Source organism: Balaenoptera borealis (genome assembly GCF_965194805.1).
Source record: "Balaenoptera borealis genome assembly, chromosome: 6".
NCBI classification, from domain to species: Eukaryota; Metazoa; Chordata; class Mammalia; order Artiodactyla; family Balaenopteridae; genus Balaenoptera; species Balaenoptera borealis.
The window spans coordinates 73,929,722-73,948,684 of NC_138863.1; the positions used below are offsets into that span (position 1 = coordinate 73,929,722).

The following is an 18,963-nucleotide window of genomic DNA, read 5'->3' on the forward strand; positions in this document are numbered from 1 at the left end:
TATGGTGTATCAGCAGCTGGCATCAAATTTGGAGTTGGTAGCAACTTAATAGCTGTGTGATCAATAGCTGTGTGATCCTTGGCACCTCCCAGCAGCAACTTCATCATGTGTAAAATGAGTATAATATTTATCTTTCTGGTCTACTGAGAAAAATTCCATGAGAAAATATGTGTGCAAGTGATACAAATTTTATATAAAGTACTTTATAAAGTATGGCATGTTTATGTATTCTCCTTTTCCTTTCCACTTTCACAAGTCATTTAATTCTTCAAGCCATATCTGTCTTTAAAAAAAAAAAAATCCCCTTGTATTTCTAAGTCCCAAATTTCACTGTCCATATGGGTGTCTATAAGGTATAGATCTGTAATGCTAGGAAAGCACCTCTGTAGCAGGAAAGACAGGCACACACATCACCATTTATTTCATAGGTTAGGAAGTGCCTCCGACTGCAAGTTCTTTCAGTGTGCTGAAAAGTCCCCTCAGAATGTCTAGAAAAATTTCTTTCTTCCTCTTTATCTACATCTTTCAATATCTCACTTTTAAAAAAAATTTTATTGAAGTATAGTTGATTTACTATGTTGTGTTAATTTCTGCTGTACAGCAAAGTGACTTGGTTATACATATATATTCTTTTTCATGTTTACAGTTTATCACAGGATCAGTATCTCACTTCTTTTCAAGACGACTTCAGTTGTCACTTCTTGATGGAAGCCTACTGTAACATCTAGTCTGAATTATTATGATTCCCTGCTCTGGGCTCCTGTTATCCTTTGCACATATATATTACAGGACTTTTCACATTATATCATAACTTTTCCATTTTAACTCTGTCTTCTTTTCTAGCCAACAAACACCATCATCTTGGTTTTCCTGTGTGACTGACAAAGAGCATCCTAGGTGCCTGTTATATTTGATAGGTTCCTTTTTTAAATCGATGAATCAGTCACATTTAATATAAACTCACCCCTTGATTTTATAGCAGAGACAATCCAAAGAGCCCAAATGAGTTGCCCAATGTTATAAAGCAGATCACAGGCAGATCAAGACTAGAACACAGGTGCCTAGGTTCTAGGCTTTGTGTTCTTTCTGGGTGGTTGATGAATGATCTGTGCTTGGAATGTCAACATGATAAAGGGTTTAACACTCTCATTATGGGTAAACACAAAGATTTTATTTCTATCTGAATCTTAATGCAATGTAAAAAAAATTTCAAAGGATTATTTACAGTGGAAATGAATATGAAAATTTCCTATTCATTAGCAGTGTCTTCTTAAGGTATAAATACATTATTTTTCTCTGTTGATGCCTCTGTAAACCTCCTTTCATGGCAGTTGGTAAGTTTATTTTTTGTTATAGGTGATCTCTACTGTATGGGTCACTATTGCTGTAGAGTAAATTAAGCTGTAATGTGAAATTCTCACATGTCTGTTAATTTTGTTCTTGCTCTCTCCAGGTTTCATTGCTTCAGACATGACATCAAGACACTCCAGTACACAGTTGTGGTTAATCACACATTATCATGAAATGGGATCGCTGTATGACTACCTTCAGCTTACTACTCTGGATACAGTGAGCTGCCTGCGAATAGTGCTGTCCATAGCTAGTGGTCTCGCACATTTACACATAGAGATCTTTGGGACCCAAGGGAAACCAGCCATTGCTCACCGAGATTTAAAAAGCAAAAACATCCTGGTTAAGAAGAATGGACAGTGTTGCATAGCAGATTTGGGTAAATTTTTTAAAATATTTTTTAATTACTGTTTTAACTTTTTTGTTGTCTTCCCTTGTTTAGCCAGGTTGCATCTTTTTCCCTCCAAACACTTTGTTATGAAAGATTTCAAGCATGCAAATTGAAAGGGCTTCACGGTGAACACCTGTATATTTACCACCTAGATTCTCCCATGAACATTTTACTGTTGTCACATATCCAGCCTCCATTTATCAATACATCTTAATCTTTGATACATTTCAAAGTAAATTGCAGACAAAAGAGCCCTTCCCTCCAATGGCTTCAGCATACACACCAATATATCATTCACTGGAGTTCTTTGTTTACTTTTTTTTTCTTTTCAGGTAGAATTTACATTTCACATGAAATGCACAGATCTTAAGTATACACTCTCAGATTTTTGACAAATGCTGTAAAATCCAAATCGCTGTCAAGGTACAGACCTTCCCATTACTCTAGAAAGTCACCTCGTGCTGGTTCAGTCCGTTCCTGCCCCAGCCCACCCTGAGAGGCAACCAGTACTGTTGCATTCTGATTTCACAAGCTTTACACAAAGTAGGTACACAATGAAATAACCTATGGAATGAATTTGTCTTAAAAATGGTTTATAAAGTTGTTCTTCTGTAACCAAGGCAAAATTATCAATCAAAGAAAGAGGGAAAAAAAAAAAATCCCCAAACTAATTTACCATTTGCCCTGCTGGCATATCTCATTCTTATGGTGTTAGGGTGATGCTTTAATGTAGCTTTAATTGCATTATAAATAAGATTATTTTCATTTATAGTGGCATTCTCTATAAAGCCTATTCATCCTAGACCCCTAGAATATTGGCTGAATAATTATGCTAATGAGAACTGAATTGTAATTTTGGTTATTCATTTCGGTGGACTACTGGGGATACTCACTCTCCTTGAATAAAAAATGGTTGCTCTTATTTTCATATCATTATAGTTATTGTTACACTGATAAAGGTTTAAGCAGTGTTAGCTCTAATTACATAAATGATAAAATTGTTTTTAAACACAAGGGATTTGACATAGGAAAATTTATTTCTTTCAAATAAAATTTCTTTCTCTATCCCTTTAAAGTCCTTGTGTTCATGTTGAGAAATTATTTTACAGTGTTTTCCAAGTATAAGGAGGCATGACCCTAACGTTTTTGTTGTGGTGTAGAAGACTTTTATGGCTGTGCCATGGCTTATGGAGCTAAGGTGATTTGAGTTTCGCAATTATTGACCCAGTATTTTTTTTTTTTAATAAACTTATTTATGTTTGGCTGCATTGGGTCTTCGTTGCTGCACGCGGGCTTTCTCTAGTTGTGGCGAGTGGGGGCTACTCTTTGTTGCGGTGTGCGGGCTTCTCATTGTGGTGGCTTCTCTTGTTGCAGAGCACGGGCTCTAGGCGTGCGGGCTTCAGTAGTTGTGGCATGCGGGCTCGGTAGTTGTGGCTCGCGGGCTCTAGAGCGCAGGCTCAGTAGTTGTGGCGCATGGGCTTAGTTGCTCCACGGCATGTGGGATCTTCCCAGACCAGGGCTCGAACCCGTGTCCCCTGCATTGGCAGGCAGATTCTTAACCACTGCGCCACCAGGGAAGTCCCTGATCCAGTATTTTTGTACAGGGTTTTTCATCTATCTATCTATTTACCTGCCCTAAGTGCTGACCTGCTTACACTCAGGGCAAGGGTGGGGGGCTTAGCAAGGGGGACTTCAGTGTTTGACACTGTGCCTTGAACGTCTCTATCGTTTGAAACTTTATAATAGTGTGTTTATGTATTATTCATGTCACAAAAAGTCAATTATGCCCACCTCACACAATTCTTGTAAGATTCAGAAATTTTATAAATGCTTGGCAAATAGTCATCCAAATGGTAGCTGCTGTTATAGTCCTGAGGCCAAGGGAAGATGGACAAATTGAGGCAGCTGTTGGTTTTGGTTTATGGGACTTGGGAGGAATTAGCAAATCCAACTAATTAATTATTTAATTACATTTATTTTGACCTATAGCTTTCCAGCTGGATTCACACAGAAATCTGTGTTAAGGGGTCATTATTCAGGGAAGTAGATTGGTAGTACAGGAGACAGCTCCTGTAAGACCGCAATTTATATTAATTTTTTACTTTATACCTAGAAATTATTAAGGATCACTGGTTAGAAATTATGTTCTATTATTAATACTGCAAAACTACCAGTATTTTAGCAAAAATACCAGTATTGTATTTTCCTAACTTTTGATCATAGAAAAATTCAAGCATAAAGAAAGATTGAAAAAGTAGTACGATGGTCATTCATATCCACAACACCTAGATTCAACAGTTATTAAAATGTTGCCAAATTTGCTTTATGTGGCTGAGTGTATATATTTGCAAATTCATTTGAAAATAAGTTGCAAAGTCACAACTCTTTACTACTAAATACTTCAAAGTGCATCCCCTAAAAATACTTATCTTGCATAATCACAGTTTATCACACCTAAAAGTTATTGATTATGCTTTAATATCATTTAATAGCCATTTTCAAATTTTTCCAGTTTTTTCAAACAAGAATTGAGGCACATTGCATTTGCTTGGTTTGTCTCTTTAGTTAGTGTAATAATTATGGATTACTGGGAAACAAATTACCTCTAAAACTTAGCAGCTTAAAATAACACAAATTTATTATCTCACACAGTCGGTCAGCAGTCTTGGAACAACTCAGGTCCATGGTTCTGGCTCAGGATCTTACAGGGGTAACAGTCATACCGTCAGTCAGGGCTGCAGGCATCTGAAGGCTTGGTCGGGCCTGGAGGAACTTCGAGGATGGCTCACTCACATGGCTGTTGATGGGAAGCCTCAGTTCCTTGTCATGTGGTCCTGTCCAACGGGCTGCTTGAGCGTCCTCATAACGCTATGAATGAGCCCAGAGAGAGCAAACAGGAAGCCATATGCCTGCTATGCCCTAATCTTGAAGATACACATACTCTTCTGCCATACTCTGTTTGGTAGTCCAGCCCACGCTCAAGGCACGGGGAATTGAGTTTCCCCTCATGAAGGGAGAAGTTTCAAAACACTTGTGGATGTATTTTTAAACCACCACAGCTAGTATTTCTATTCTCTATTTAAACTGCACCTTTTTTGTATTCTGTTATCTTCACTCTTTGGTTCTGGAAATGGTGGAGGGGCATGTATGATTTGTGAAATGGTCATAATGGCCATAGAATCTTAGGGTTGATTATAAAAGTAAGGAAAAGAGGAAGCAGTCTGATCTAGTCAAGTGCGTTGCCAATATCCTTGGTAATGATTAGGGCTGAGATAACACGCGCGCTATCTCCCTTGCTTTGTATGGAGTCATCAGCCATGGAGTGGGAGGAGAAGCAGAGAAGCATTCTCCATAGATGACTTGAGGGATCCCCGTTGGGTTACAAAGGTTTACATGGTCTGCTTGCTCCAGTTTGGCAATTTTCGTTATTTTGAGTGTTACAGGAATCACTTTCAGTTGGTCTGCATATGCATCAAAAAGTAATTCCATTCTCAAATAAACCATGCATGTATCTGTCTATTCCCCTTGGTCTGTGAGGAATGCTGGGTCTCTCTAATTGGCTGAGGAATTCGGAAATGAGTCATGGTTTAAGTAGTGCTTCAAAACCATTTAACGTGATAGTTGTGCTTTGAATTGAGGGCCAGCTTAATGTTCTCTGTACATGTGGCTGCAGAGAAAGAAAGCCCTGTGGGTTTGGTCCACGTTACTGTTCAGATGAGCGGCCCTTTTTTAGGGACGGAGCAGGGCCCGGAGCAGTCGGCCCTTTATGTAATGATACATTACCTCAAAGTCCCTGCCTCACATGGTTTGAGGTTTGTGTTTGCAGACTAGTGGGAGCTGTGCTGGAGCCTGAGAGCTTAATTTGCTCTTTGTTAAGCCACTTTGAGGCTCCCATTTAACAAGTGAGTCTGTTTTCCTGTGGATTTCGAACACTGGCCTCATATTGGTTTGGTGTATTAGTTTATTATTTACCCCAAACTTTTTGTCTCTGAGGTTCATATATTAACCTAAGAGCCTCAGAATGTTTCTGGCATCAGCCCTATTTCCTGCTCTCAACAGACGTCATCGCAAGGGCACTCCAGAGATGACGCTGGGTGTAATGCGGCAGTCACCATGGACGCCACAAGAGGGCGCTGTTCATTGGGTTTGGTTTAAAATCCTTCAGCAGCCATCTGTGAGAAAGGAAGGGAGCGGATTGACAATGTTGTCTTCTTCCTTTCAGGCCTGGCAGTCATGCATTCCCAGAGCACCAATCAGCTCGATGTGGGGAACAACCCCCGTGTGGGCACCAAACGCTACATGGCCCCTGAAGTTCTAGATGAAACCATCCAGGTGGATTGTTTCGATTCTTATAAGAGAGTCGATATTTGGGCCTTTGGACTTGTCTTGTGGGAAGTGGCCAGGCGGATGGTGAGCAATGGTAGGTATCTGATCTCAGATAATATTGTCCTTGTCCGAGTCCTCTTGATTCTGCTGCCTTTGAAAGGGCAAAGGGAATATTGAAGTACCCATTGTTCCATGAATCATGCTTGTGAAGCTGTTGGCATTTATATTTGCTTTATGGCTGGTAGGTGGAAGGCGCGTAATGGCAGTCTGTTTTAACTGCAGGAGGGGAAACCGTGGTGGAAAAAGTATTTCTGCAAGAGACTACTTATTCCTTGGTTTGTTTTTTTTTTATCAGTCCATATTTTATTTTTCCTTCCTCCGTCCTTATTCTGCCTTTTTTTCCCACCCTTCCTCCTTCTTTGCTCTTTTCCCAAGTGAGTTTTATCATGAGAAGGCTCAAGGAAATCTAAGGGTGAATTCTATTATAGATATTTTTACTTCTTAAGTTTGGATTATTGAGAAAAGATTCAGATTGCACACTCAGAATTCACTCGTTTGTAAGAAACAGGCTGTACCTGCAAAGTAAGTGACGTTTACATTCAGGAAGCCCTGAATAGGAGGCTCGTGCTGGTCCTCTTATAAATAAGCTTTATGAAATGGTGTTGCCTTAGCAGCTAGGGAAGCATATGTCTTATCGATAATTTTTTACCCATGTTCCCTACAGTGAACTTTCACCTCCATCTTTCAAATCAGCCACAAATACATTGTTGAACATTAAGTTCACTGTATTCTGAAAGCACTACATGTCCTCATTCAAATAGCACATGCCCCATCTACCCACAAAGTGGTTATTATAGCAGAATCTCTCGAATCGACCTCTTCATACCTTCACAACTGGAAGTCCTATTTCACAAAGAATGTGTCTGAAATTGTTCCAGGAAAGCAGAAGAAAATGCTATATATTTAAATTAATATTCATTTTCAGGAGGTATTTTACCCTCCTGGGACCCACTGGAATCCTAGATTTGAAGTATTAAAGAAATAATGCATGAAGTCACTGACCTATGTGCTCCATCCCACCTTCCACTCATATTTTCTTGTAAGGATTGAAATTTTGGGGGCAACTACAATTTTCAAGAATAATAGCCAGAGAGTAGGAAGTTCTGGTTCTGTGAGCGAAGTGAAATTGGGGTAACGTAACATAGTTTTAGTGTGCAATAATTTAAGTTGTCAAGCCTTTGTGGTAGCTTTTTTTCCTCCCTAACAGCAGAGTGTGTTTGCTTTTAACACTCTTAAGGGTATCACAGACAATGTTTTAAATTAAACATAAACATACATGCATTGTAACCAGACAGTTCTTTTAAAGTTTGGTTTTGGTTTTGTTTTTTTTTTTTTTTTTTTGGATGGAGTCATGAACACTTTCTTGGTAACTGTTTCTCAATTGTTGAGAGCTACTGACTTGCATTTTGTGCCATTCAAGTGCCTTGAGAATTGTTTGCAACAGAGCGATTGTTTTGCTGATTTATAAAGTTCTGAACTTTGCCTGAAATTGCACAGCGACTTCATTTCCCCATCCCCCTCCCTAATAATTCTTGAGTGCCTTAGAGTTGAAAATCAAATTCTAATTAGTTTATTTTAAACACTTTAGAGAAGGACTGGTGTCATTATAAACTGTGTGGTGGGGAACTTGCCCCAGACGAAGAGGAAGTTAATATTCCAAGGCCAGGATAGTCCAGTCCAGCTATGGGTGCTGGAGCCATGCCAGGCAAGCCTGCGTGATGAAAGGCAAACTTGGCAGAAACTTGGGATTTGGGCTTTGTAAGAACTCATGTTGCAAATTTGTTCCCTGTGTCGCAGGCTTAAACCCAAATGGCTTTCAAAGATCGGCTGTGATTAATAGGAGTCAGTTGGAGAATAGAGCCATAGTTTTCTTGATCTATCCTGTGTTTAACATTATTTTTGGACAAAATATCGTGCAGGGTAGAGGAAGAGAGACTATTTTGGTTGCTTTCTGATTTACTGATCTCCCCCTTACATCATGGTTTAGATTGTTCTCTAGTTCCTAAAATTTTGTGGGTTGAGCTTCTGTGGTGTGGTTTGATTTTTAGGGGGAGGTAAGGGTATGTCATGTCTCATTTTAAATCAGCTACTGTCCCTTGGCAATGACTAATTTGATATTTCCCCTTCTCTTTCTCTAGTCCTCCTTCTCCCATGAATATTCACATGCACACAAACACACACACACAGAAATCAGTTTATCCAAACTCAAACTTGAAAGTGTTCAGTGCTGCTTGCATACCTGTGAATATTTTTGTTATTACTACCCCCAAACAGAAAAATGAGTAGAAGGAAAAACAAGAGAAATTTGCCTTTACCTTCCAATATTCATGTTTCTTTCCACTTCTTCTCTATGCAACCATGTATATATTTTTTTACTTAGTTGTAATCATAGTGTAAATATAATTCTGTATCATCTTTTTCATTTGTGTTTTTTAAATGCTGTTAGTCTGTTTTTATTTTAGATGGTCCCATGATATTTCATTAATTTGACCATTTCCATGTTGTCAGACATCCTCTTTCCTCCATGTAGACATCTTTGTTCATACAACTTTTTCATTTGGGGAATTAATCTGAAAAAAAGTAGACCTATTAGGTCAGAGAATTTGGATGTTTTTATGGCTTCACACATACTGCCAAATTGCTTTCCATAAGAGTTGTTCTAATTTACAATATCCCGCTCACCCCAGGGTGTGATGTACGTATTTCACTTTCTTACTAGCTTTAAGAACTGACATTAAAGGATATATATTTTTGAAATTATTGCATATTAAATGTACCTCATTTAAATATATGAATATCTTAGGGAGGTCATTATAATTACGCATCTTTGAGTTTCTGAGTCCATTATAAAAACTGATGACCAGATAGTTCTCTTGGAGTAATACAGTCCTCAAGTGAACCACGAGTATAAAAATATGTCGCATTTTATATTTTCATGGGAATTTTACATTTCTTTGCTAATAATAATACACTTCCTGCTGTGTCTGTACAGGAAATGAGAGTTAAGTCCATTTTCGCATCTGAAAATTTCTCAGTAGTGTCTTTTGGAATTTACTGTTTGTGTTTAGTTTGACACTGAATTTGGAATTAGTCGGAAGGAAAGCCATTTTCTCACCATTTCCGGGTGAATTTTCTATATGAATCTAAGGCAGGGGTTTGCTTGAATCACTAATTCTTAAGCTAGAGAGCGTGCAGCAGAATCACCTAGAAACACAGAGTACTGAACCGTCCCCAAGTGTTTCTGATTTAGTAGGTCTAGGGTTGGACCCAGGATCTCCCTTTCTAGCAGGGCCCCAGCTGATGCTGTGCCGCTAGGTCAGCGACCGTACTCTTGGGATCTCAGGTTAAAATGGAATATATCAGTCTCACCCAGGCCAGGAAATGAAGACTATCCCTGGGATGCTGACACAGCCCATCTGAGCAGGATTTCCTGATTTGTGTTCTTATGCTTCAGGTGAAGCTTGCTCTCTCTTCCAAGCTGAAGAGGGGTCCCTTTCTCCTTTGAGTCTTGTAGCTAGGCCTTGGCCTTTCTTTCTAGATTTTTGCTACTTCTCTGGCAGTGTTCTTCCTTTCTTCCTTGTATAGTTCTGCAGACACACTGGTTTCTGGTTACCTGGGTTCAGTGTGGTGTGAGGACAGAAATTGACACGTGGATTGCACAGATAAATGGTTGCATCACAGCTCTTCACGTGTGCCATTTAGCTTTGGTCTGATCAAAAACTTCTAGTAGCCCCATCCAAGCATCCTGCAGCAGTTCCCTCTTGAGATTAGAAGTCCTCTCTCTGGAACCTCAGCCTTCAGTGTCACACCTTGTTTGGATCCCTGTGTGCAGAAACGCCAGAGTTGTTTTGCTCTAACACTGTGGTCATCTTCTTACGGATTTAAAAGCTAACTAAAATGATCTTCACTGTCCCTCCTGTAGCACATCTTTGACTGTGGCATCATCCAGACAGCATGAGCCTCTGTTATACCTTTCACGTGTTTCCTCTTCGCTGCCCACAGGAGGGCTATGTGGACCTACTTTTGTTTCACTGTGACTGGCTTTGGTTATTCCATTTTGTGATGGAACCCAGTGTTGAAATGTGTCAAAAAGCATTTGTACCTCATTGAAAAAACCCTGCTGGCCGAGCTGCATCTCTTAATGGGGTGGGGACTAGGAAATACTTGTTAGAATAAGCTTATGTTTGGCATACATACTTCGGAAAACCTCTTCTAATGAGCCCTTGGGCTTGTTAAGGAATGGCGTGTGCCTCAAGTTCCTGAGCACAATGGGCTTGTATATGGAAACCATGACAACTCTGATTTTCTTCAGCAACTTAATATCCAATGTGTTTCACGATTTTAGTTCACTACCTTAGTGTATATTAAGGTTTGAACAAAGGGAAGACTCATATTAGGGAAAATTTTTAATATCCATTCAAGCAATTTCTTTCAGGTTTGTTTTATTTCATTTGAGCCTTTAGGTGAGTGGTTGGGGGCAGGAATATGGAGGTGGGATTTTTCTCTCACTGATTCCTGGAATTTTGTGTCCCTGATTTAAAGATCTAGACCAAAGGAGGGCAGTCAACTGACCTCACGACAAAATAACCAGAGGCCAGCACAACTTTACTGGGTATTGTTCACTGCTTACTGGTCTCTCTTCCTTGACACATCTTTAACAGCAGGTGTCTCCACCAAGACAAGTATCTGTGGTGTCAACCTTATAAACAGCCCCAGCATCCAGTGAATGATACATTCTTCTTCTCATGAGACGTCTACAGCTAGCAAACGCTTGGAAGTCTTCTGGAGCTTCTCCCTCTAGGTCTGAGGGTGTGTGAGATGTAAGGCGTCTTGTCAAAGCTTGACTCAGAGCATGGCTGTGCATCTCTCCTAGGCCCTTTGACCTAGGCCCTTTGACCTTTCTTCTGACAACTGTGACATTAATAAATATTTTTAGTAGGGCCTGACTGTGAAGCAATCTGTGAACCATTTATTTTGGCTTTGCCACATTGCTGAGAATCCCAGTAACAGAAATTACTTGTAACAGATTTCAGATAATGCATTTAGTCTTGATTTGAATAATGTGCATGCTTCCGTATGCCCATGAATTGCAGTGGGGATAGCAGGATGGGGTCATCACTGCCACACAGACACTTTGCCTAGCAGGGAACAGAGCTGTCCTGCCAGCTCTGTTCCTGTTTCTGAAAGGAGTACCTGCCCCGGGGAGAGGCAGGGCTTCCCAGCTAGTGCGCCTTGTTGGTTCCAGGAGCGCCTGAGGTACTGGTTCTCTGAAACCTCCAGCGGCAAGGCAGCACCAAGGGCGACCAGAAGCCCCTGGGCTGTCGTCCCCTCTGCTGTGAGCAGCTCCATCCGTTTATATATTAGTCATTTTTGATGTGGGCCATGGCTTGAAAACTGTGTTTGAAATCCTTCCTTCTGTGAGGAATGTTAAGGAAAGTGACACAAATAGTTGATACACCTTTTTGAATCCTGTTCCTACCAGGAAAAAAATGCCTCTCTGGAAACAGTGTTTCCCGAGATTCTCTCATACACATACTACCTTTATGATTTCTTTTCATATCCAAATGCCCCTTGTACCATTATTTTCTTAATCATTTAAATCAGCTAACTTTTTCAAACATTTCTTTTTAAAAGGAAATTAACGTCACAACTGGAAGTGGGAAAACCAGTTATCCCATGGCATTAAAGGGAAGGTAACGTTAATAATACATATGCAGGTGTTTAATTAATAAGACAAAAAAGTTTTGTCCATGAACCATATCTAATTTTCTCACAGGCCACCCCTGAAGGAAAAACTGTATTAACTTAGAGTCCTATCAGAAGCCAAACATGAACCACTCTCCTTCTCTGTAAAATGGCTTTAGTCGTAATGTTCTAATCTCTGAAGGGCTTCATAATTCCTGGAGGAGTTCATTGTTAACGGCAGCTCTCTGTAGGGATGCAGATGCTGGGGTCTTGCTCCCCTTGCCTGTTACCTGGGTGTCCACCCAAGTTGCGGTGCGGTGAAGAGAGACCGCGGAACATGAAGTGAGCAGGCCGTTGTGACGAGATTAATGCATTATCCCATTTGGGGCTTGTTGGGAAGAATTCTAGAATACAAACAGAGAATTGGATTCTGGTTAATGTTTGTCATTAGTTAGCTGTGAACTTGGACAAGTACGTTTTCCCTGGGTGGTCCTCAGCTTCTTTTTCTGAAGGAAAGGAAGGCTGTGATCTGCATGATTCTGACATCCCCTGGATCTGTCTTTGCCTCACCTTCAGATTATTCAAATGATAGCCAAGTCCACAGTCCCTTATCTGCAACTGGGAAATCCCCAAAGCTTTGAGAGCCAAAAGCTTTTGGTTTGGGTAGGGGGAGGGTCATGAGGAAGGCCTTGTTTCCAGAGACTTGCATTTTTAGAAAGACCCCTCTGGCGTTTCATGGGGTTTGAAGGTTGTTTCCAGGTTGTTCTTATTAATCTGCACATTTGCTTTGTGATGTGTACTTTAAGGGTGTTGGAACTAAGACCTGGCAATTAAGGGGTTTACTCAGAACCATGCAGCAAATTAATGATAGGGATATTGTTGGTAAATATATATTTGCCCCAGAGAAGAGAAAACTTTCGGTTAGACACATGTCCAGGAAAAAAAAAAATTGTATATATCAGATACACATGCCCAAAGTTGTGGGGAGGAGGTTATGAATAGTTTCTCTGATTCTCTCTGTTGCCCTTCGAGTCGCACCCCCTACCATGGAAAAGCGAGGCCTGGCACGGTGCGGCCTTCCTTGACCACTGTTTAAGAGCTCCTCTTGCACTGCATTCCTGGGTCCTCTGTTGCTTGTACCACTCCTTTGGCACTCGAAGTACTCTGTATTTTTAGTTGCTTTTCCTGAATTCACGCTGTTCTCTTCGCTGGCTCACGATTTGGCAGTTGCTCGTTGGGTGCTGTTGTAAAAGGACTGAGAGTCCACTTTTTCTCTGGCAGAGTGAGGAAGTAACTTCCTACCTTGACAACACAGGTAATTTCACAGTCTGACCTTGACCGCTCACCCTCCCCACCACCATGTGCACTGATTTCAGCTACAGGGAATTTCCCTCCTCCTCTCCAACACGGGAGGATCATTTGTAACCCCTTGTCTTTGTCCCATATCACCCGCCCCCAACCTGGATTGCCCCCTCTCCTTGGCGTATTCTTGTCCCATCCTCTCCTCTTTCTTGAAAACTCATCTTTCTATGTTCAGCCAGGCCCTAGCTCCCAGAAAGCTTACTTGTGCTTCCATGGCACCTGCTTTATATCGGGTACTTAAACCACATAGGTGTTTAGTTCTCTGAGACCCACTGAGCACCATGCCCCCCCCCTCACCTCTTCTCCCTGGTCCTACTTTGTAGTTTTTTTTCATGTCTTCCTTTCCCATTATTCTCATCACCAACATCACATCTTTATTTTTATATCCCTAGTGCCAAGGACAACCTCTGGCTCACACAGTTTAAGGGACCAAAATGGTTTTAGAGCCAATTTAGGAACTCGCAAGTAAAACTTAGTGAGAATTTCCAATCTATCTATGCCTTTCAAGATATAAAGTATACAAAGGGGTGAAAAACATTTTTGAGGTTTTTTGTTTTTTTTTTAAACAAGATTTCCATTATCTAAGGAGAAAAGAGAGGGACTTGTCCTCATCTTCCAGTAGACTTTGAGTTCCTTGAAAACTGAGAGTATGTCTTATACTTTTATCATCCTCAACATTTAGAATGGTTTTCCACACATGGTCGGTATGTAATATACTTTATATTGATTGAAATAATTGCTTTCCTTGACCAGAGGGTGTTCCATATGACTGCTGGAGTTTATTAATTAATTGATTAATTTATTTATTTTTGGCTATGTTGGGTCTTTGTTTCTGTGCGAGGGCTTTTCCCTTGTTGCAGCAAGCGGGGGCCACTCTTCATCGCAGTGCGCGGGCCTCTCACTATCGCGGCCTCTCTTGTTGCGGACCATGGGCTCCAGACGTGCAGGCTCAGTAGTTGTGGCTCACGGGCCTAGTTGCTCCACGGCATGTGGGATCTTCCCAGACCAGGGCTCGAACCCGTGTCCCCTGCATTGGCAGGCGGATTCTCAACCACTGTGCCACCAGGGAAGCCCCTGACTGCTGGACTTTAATACCAGGTTTATTTTATGCTGGGAAAGCATGACCAACATCAGATGGAAACAGTCAACAGTTTGACCAATGGTTGACAAAAGAGGCATGACTAAGTTCCAGGCATGATCAATTAAATGGTCTTTTTAAACTTGATTCCTTTTGTTAAAACATGGCAGTATTTAATAAGATTAAAATATGGAAAATATAAACCCAAGGGAAAACTTCATCTTTGTATAGTGAATTTTATTGTTGAGTATCCCCAGATCCTATGTTTTTAAAATCCAGCCATGCTTTTTTTCTTTTGCATTTATAGAAAAATTGATGTTCCCATAACCATTCCCAAGCTAGCCAGGCAAATTACTTCAAATAGCTGGCTGTTATGCTAGATTTTTAAAGACTGAAACCAGGCTATTAAATATATTCTCCTTCAGAAAAGTTGAGAGGTGGTGATGGGCACAATCCTACTGTTTCTTATAAGTTCATGTGGCCCTTATAAAGGTATAAATTATCTTGCAGGTTTGTGTCCAGCTGTATTTTATGTGATGTCTCCTAGTAATATATGTACTGAAAAGAATTAAAATATTGTTGAATGCTTCCTGGGGTCCTTACAAGAGAAGTAGGTAAGGTCTCTGAGATGAGGTATCTCAAGACTTCTGAAAGCAGTGGTTTATGCCCAGTCTGAACTGTTTATGGTTTGTCAGGAAAGGTTTTAATCCATTGACTAATTCACATTACAAACACAGTCAAGCAATGTGGGTAAGTTAGTCTTAATATCAACTAGAATTTTTAAATTTAGACTACATTCCATTTTTAAAATAAACTCTTGAATCTGCGTAGTTTAACAAAACTGTAGTATTTAACAGGTGTTCCTTATCATGACTAATCTTTTTCATAAATGGTTTGTCTTTATATGGAATTTGTGAGAACAACTTCTCACTGTTAATTTCTTTGATAAATGAAAAGGCGATTGAAGCTTTTCAGGTAGCTTATAGGCGCTAGAAAAACTTAAAAATGATTAAAACAGCCTCGTCCCACCTGCGCCAACAATCACTCTGGTAGGTATTTAGGAACAGAAGAAAGTTACACGGAGGAAGGAAAGAGGGCAGTAAACGAATCCACTGTCCTCATTGTTGAGGCCTTTGATGATGAGAGAAAAAAATAAGGGATTTTCTGGGTCTCATTTCTATAAAGGAAAGAATCAACTTTCTAATTCTAAATTATTGCTTTGAATTTTTCTGTTTGTGGAACTACTTTCTTTGTGAAAAGTAAGGAACTGATGTAATTTTGCTGGGAAAAAAGGTTTCTAAGGCATTGGAAACCATGCAGGGGCAGAAGCTGAAATTAGCCACTTTCACATTTGCTTGGGAGTAAGGGAAAAGTTCATTCTTTTCAGCCATTCTTCTGCCTTTCCAAAAAACTGTCCTCTGCATTTTATTTTGTGCCTTTGATCTGAGAGGAATTAATAGAGCCATCAAACAGACAGCTGTGAATGACAGAGGGTACTCAGAACATACAGAATGAATGAGTGAGGAAATAGTATTTCATATTACATTACTTGCATCCTCCCAATTGGAGGGATTATTTTATAGCAATGCCTTTTCCCCTAATCATAAAATAAGGGGTATTTTGATGATGGTCTTGGATTGTTTGTTTGCCTCCAGCTCTAGTTGTGGCCAACTTTTTATTTCAGTTTATGGTTCGAAAACACTAGATTCATGTACCTTCTTTAGGTATTTTGTCCTTTAAAAAAAATTTTTATTTATTTATTTATTTATTTTTGGCTGTGTTGGGTCTTCGCTGCTGCGTGCGGGCCCTCTCTAGTTGTGGCAAGCGGGGGCCACTCTTCACCGCGGTGCGTGGGCCTCTCACCATAGCGGCCTCTCTTGTTGCGGAGCACAGGCTCCAGACGCGCAGGCTCAGTAGCTGTGGCTCACGGGCCTAGTTGCTCCGTGGCATGTGGGATCTTCCCAGACCAGGGCTCGAACCCGTGTCCCCTGCATTGGCAGGCAGACTCTCAACCACTGCGCCACCAGGGAAGCCCTATTTTGTCCTTTTTAATCACTGAAGGGACTCTTGTTCTGTCTCCTGTGCCCTGTTGGGCACTGCAGAGCTGTTTGTATGCACTCTTGGAGCGTTTTGTTATAATTACATGAGAGGTAGTCATGTTTTCTTCTAACAATTATTGTTCCTCCAGTTCTCTGCAGGGCTTCTATTTATTGCTTTGTTTTCCACTTATTTTAAGACCTACCTGTAGCGTTCAGAATCACCCTGAAGTTTGAGGAAGGTGATCAGTACTTTTTCTGTCACGTTGTAACCTGCGACAACCATCAATAGAACCCTGGGAGTCTCTACTCTTTTGCTAACCCAACACAATTCTTGTCCATGTGTGTAGGTATTGTGGAGGATTACAAGCCACCGTTCTATGATGTGGTTCCCAATGACCCAAGTTTTGAAGATATGAGGAAGGTGGTCTGTGTAGATCAACAGAGGCCCAACATACCCAACAGATGGTTCTCAGACCCGGTAAGAGCAATGCTTTCTTAGTTTTAGAGCTATACTTAGCTGTTTGCTATTTGCATTCTCTTGATTTTTCAGCTGGTAGAGTTCTTGAGTGATCTGCCCTGTTTCTTTCTCTCCCTATTTTATGTAGAAGAGCTTTAGACCTAGTTGAGCAGGTTCACAAAATGGTCTCATTCTTGAAAGAGCCATTTCTGATAGATCTTGCTAATGAATGACAACATTCACAAGATTTTCTACCCTTGATTAGCTCCAGGAATTGGGAGACGCATTACTATGCCACTGGCCCTAGGACTGCAGTTTCACATGTAAACCAAGAGACCTGAGTGATGCTTTTTAACCTCTTTTCTATCTCTGCATCTCCTCCAAACATAGGCTGTTTAATGCTGACAATCCTTATTGCTGCTGTTAAGTAGTAAGTAGCAAATCTAAGGCATTGAGAAATGACCCTATTTGCATATTTCAGTTTTAACTCTGGGTTAGTGTTATAGCTTTTAGCACCATAAAACCATCAAGGGGTCCACACTGGTCTGTGTAACTAACTTGATAAAGTCAGTTGGTAGCATTAGGAGTCCAAAGGGCAGAGTTTAAGAAACTCAAGAGTGGTTTCTTCATCAGTGGCTATGGCCTTGATTATTTGTGTAAGGAAAATGGTAATAACATCACTTGAACTTCACAAGACCTGCAGAGCCCGGCAAAACAGTTGATATAACATCTGCCCAGCTACTTTTTCACTGTGGTGTTGGTTCTTTCTCTCCTCAGACGTTAACCTCCCTGGCCAAGCTGATGAAAGAATGCTGGTATCAAAATCCATCTGCCAGACTCACAGCCCTGCGTATCAAAAAGACTTTGACCAAAATTGATAATTCCCTAGACAAATTGAAAACTGACTGTTGACATTTTCATGGTGTCAAGAAGGAAGGTCTGACATTGTCGTCGTTGTCCAGCTGGGACCTAATGCTGGCCTGACTGGTTGTCAGAACAGAATCCATCTGTCTCCCTCCCCAAATGACTGCTTTGACAAGGCAGACAGACATCTTACCCGGCCGTGTGCTGGGGAGACACCAAAACCACCCTAACCTCGCTCAATGACTGTGAACTGGGCATTTCACAAACTGTTCACACTGCAGAGACTCATGTTGGACAGACACTGTTGCAAAGGTAGGGAACTGGAGGAACACAGAGAAATCCTAAAAGAGATCTGGGCATTAAGACAGTGGCTTTGCATATCTTCACAGGTCTCCTAGACACTCCCCACGGGAAACTCAAGGAGGTGGTGAATTTTTAATCAGCAATATTGCCTGTGCTTCTCTTCTTTATTGCACTAGGAATTCTTTGCATTCCTTACTTGCACTGTTACTCTTAATTTTAAAGACCCAACTTGCCGAAACATTGGCTCCGTACTCCACTGGTCTGTCTTTGGATAATAGGAATTCAATTTGGCAAAACAAAATATAATGTCAGACTTTGCTGCATTTTACACATGTGCTGATGTTTACAATGACGCTGAACATTAGGAATTGTTTATACACAACTTTGCAAATTATTTATTACTTGTGCAGTAGCAGTTTTTACAAAACTGCTTCATGCATATGTTAAAGCTTATTTTTATGTGGTCTTATGATTTTATTACCGAAATGTTTTTAACACTATACTCTGAAATGGACATTTTCTTTTATTATCCGTTAAATTCACATTTTAAGTGCTTCACATTTATGTGTGTAGACTGTAACTTTTTTTTTCAGTTCATATGCAGAACGTATTTAGCCATTACCCATGTGACACCACCGAATATATTACTGATTTAGAAGCAAAGATTTCAGTAGAATTTTAGTCCTGAACGCTGTGGGGAAAATGCATTTTCTTCAGAATTATCCATTATGTGCATTTAAACTCTGCCAGAAAAAAATAACTATTTTGTTTTAATCTACTTTTTGTATTTAGTAGTTATTTGTATAAATTAAATAAAATGTTTTCAAGTCAAAGTGAATTTTTTCAACATGTAAAAAAGATCTACATATTATAAGGCATTTTCTTGTGGGAACAACAGAAGCACAAAATTAACTTGTAAGTCGAATTTGCTTTTTAAAGTCTATTAATGAGCCTGAGGGTTCTAGGGGGATGCCTTCCAGTTTGAATTTGGTATCAGAAAATTTAGATGTTGGGTTTTTTTTTGGGGAGGGGGGCTGTGATTTTTTTT

At 40.3% G+C, this 18,963-nt stretch overlaps 1 protein-coding gene across 3 annotated transcripts in view; it reads left to right on the forward strand.

Annotated features, from left to right (window-relative positions):
- ACVR1 (activin A receptor type 1) overlaps nucleotides 1-18,748 on the forward strand; it is a 124,416-nt gene extending 105,668 nt beyond the window's left edge. For all 3 annotated transcript variants that reach the window (XM_082395327.1, XM_082395328.1, XM_082395329.1), the window contains 4 exons: nucleotides 1,454-1,729; nucleotides 5,964-6,161; nucleotides 16,639-16,769; nucleotides 17,526-18,748. In XM_082395327.1, the coding sequence (XP_082251453.1) occupies nucleotides 1,454-1,729; nucleotides 5,964-6,161; nucleotides 16,639-16,769; nucleotides 17,526-17,660 (740 nt within the window). In that variant the 3' untranslated portion in view covers nucleotides 17,661-18,748. The remainder of the gene's footprint in view (nucleotides 1-1,453; nucleotides 1,730-5,963; nucleotides 6,162-16,638; nucleotides 16,770-17,525) is intronic.
- Nucleotides 18,749-18,963: the final 215 nt, after the last annotated feature.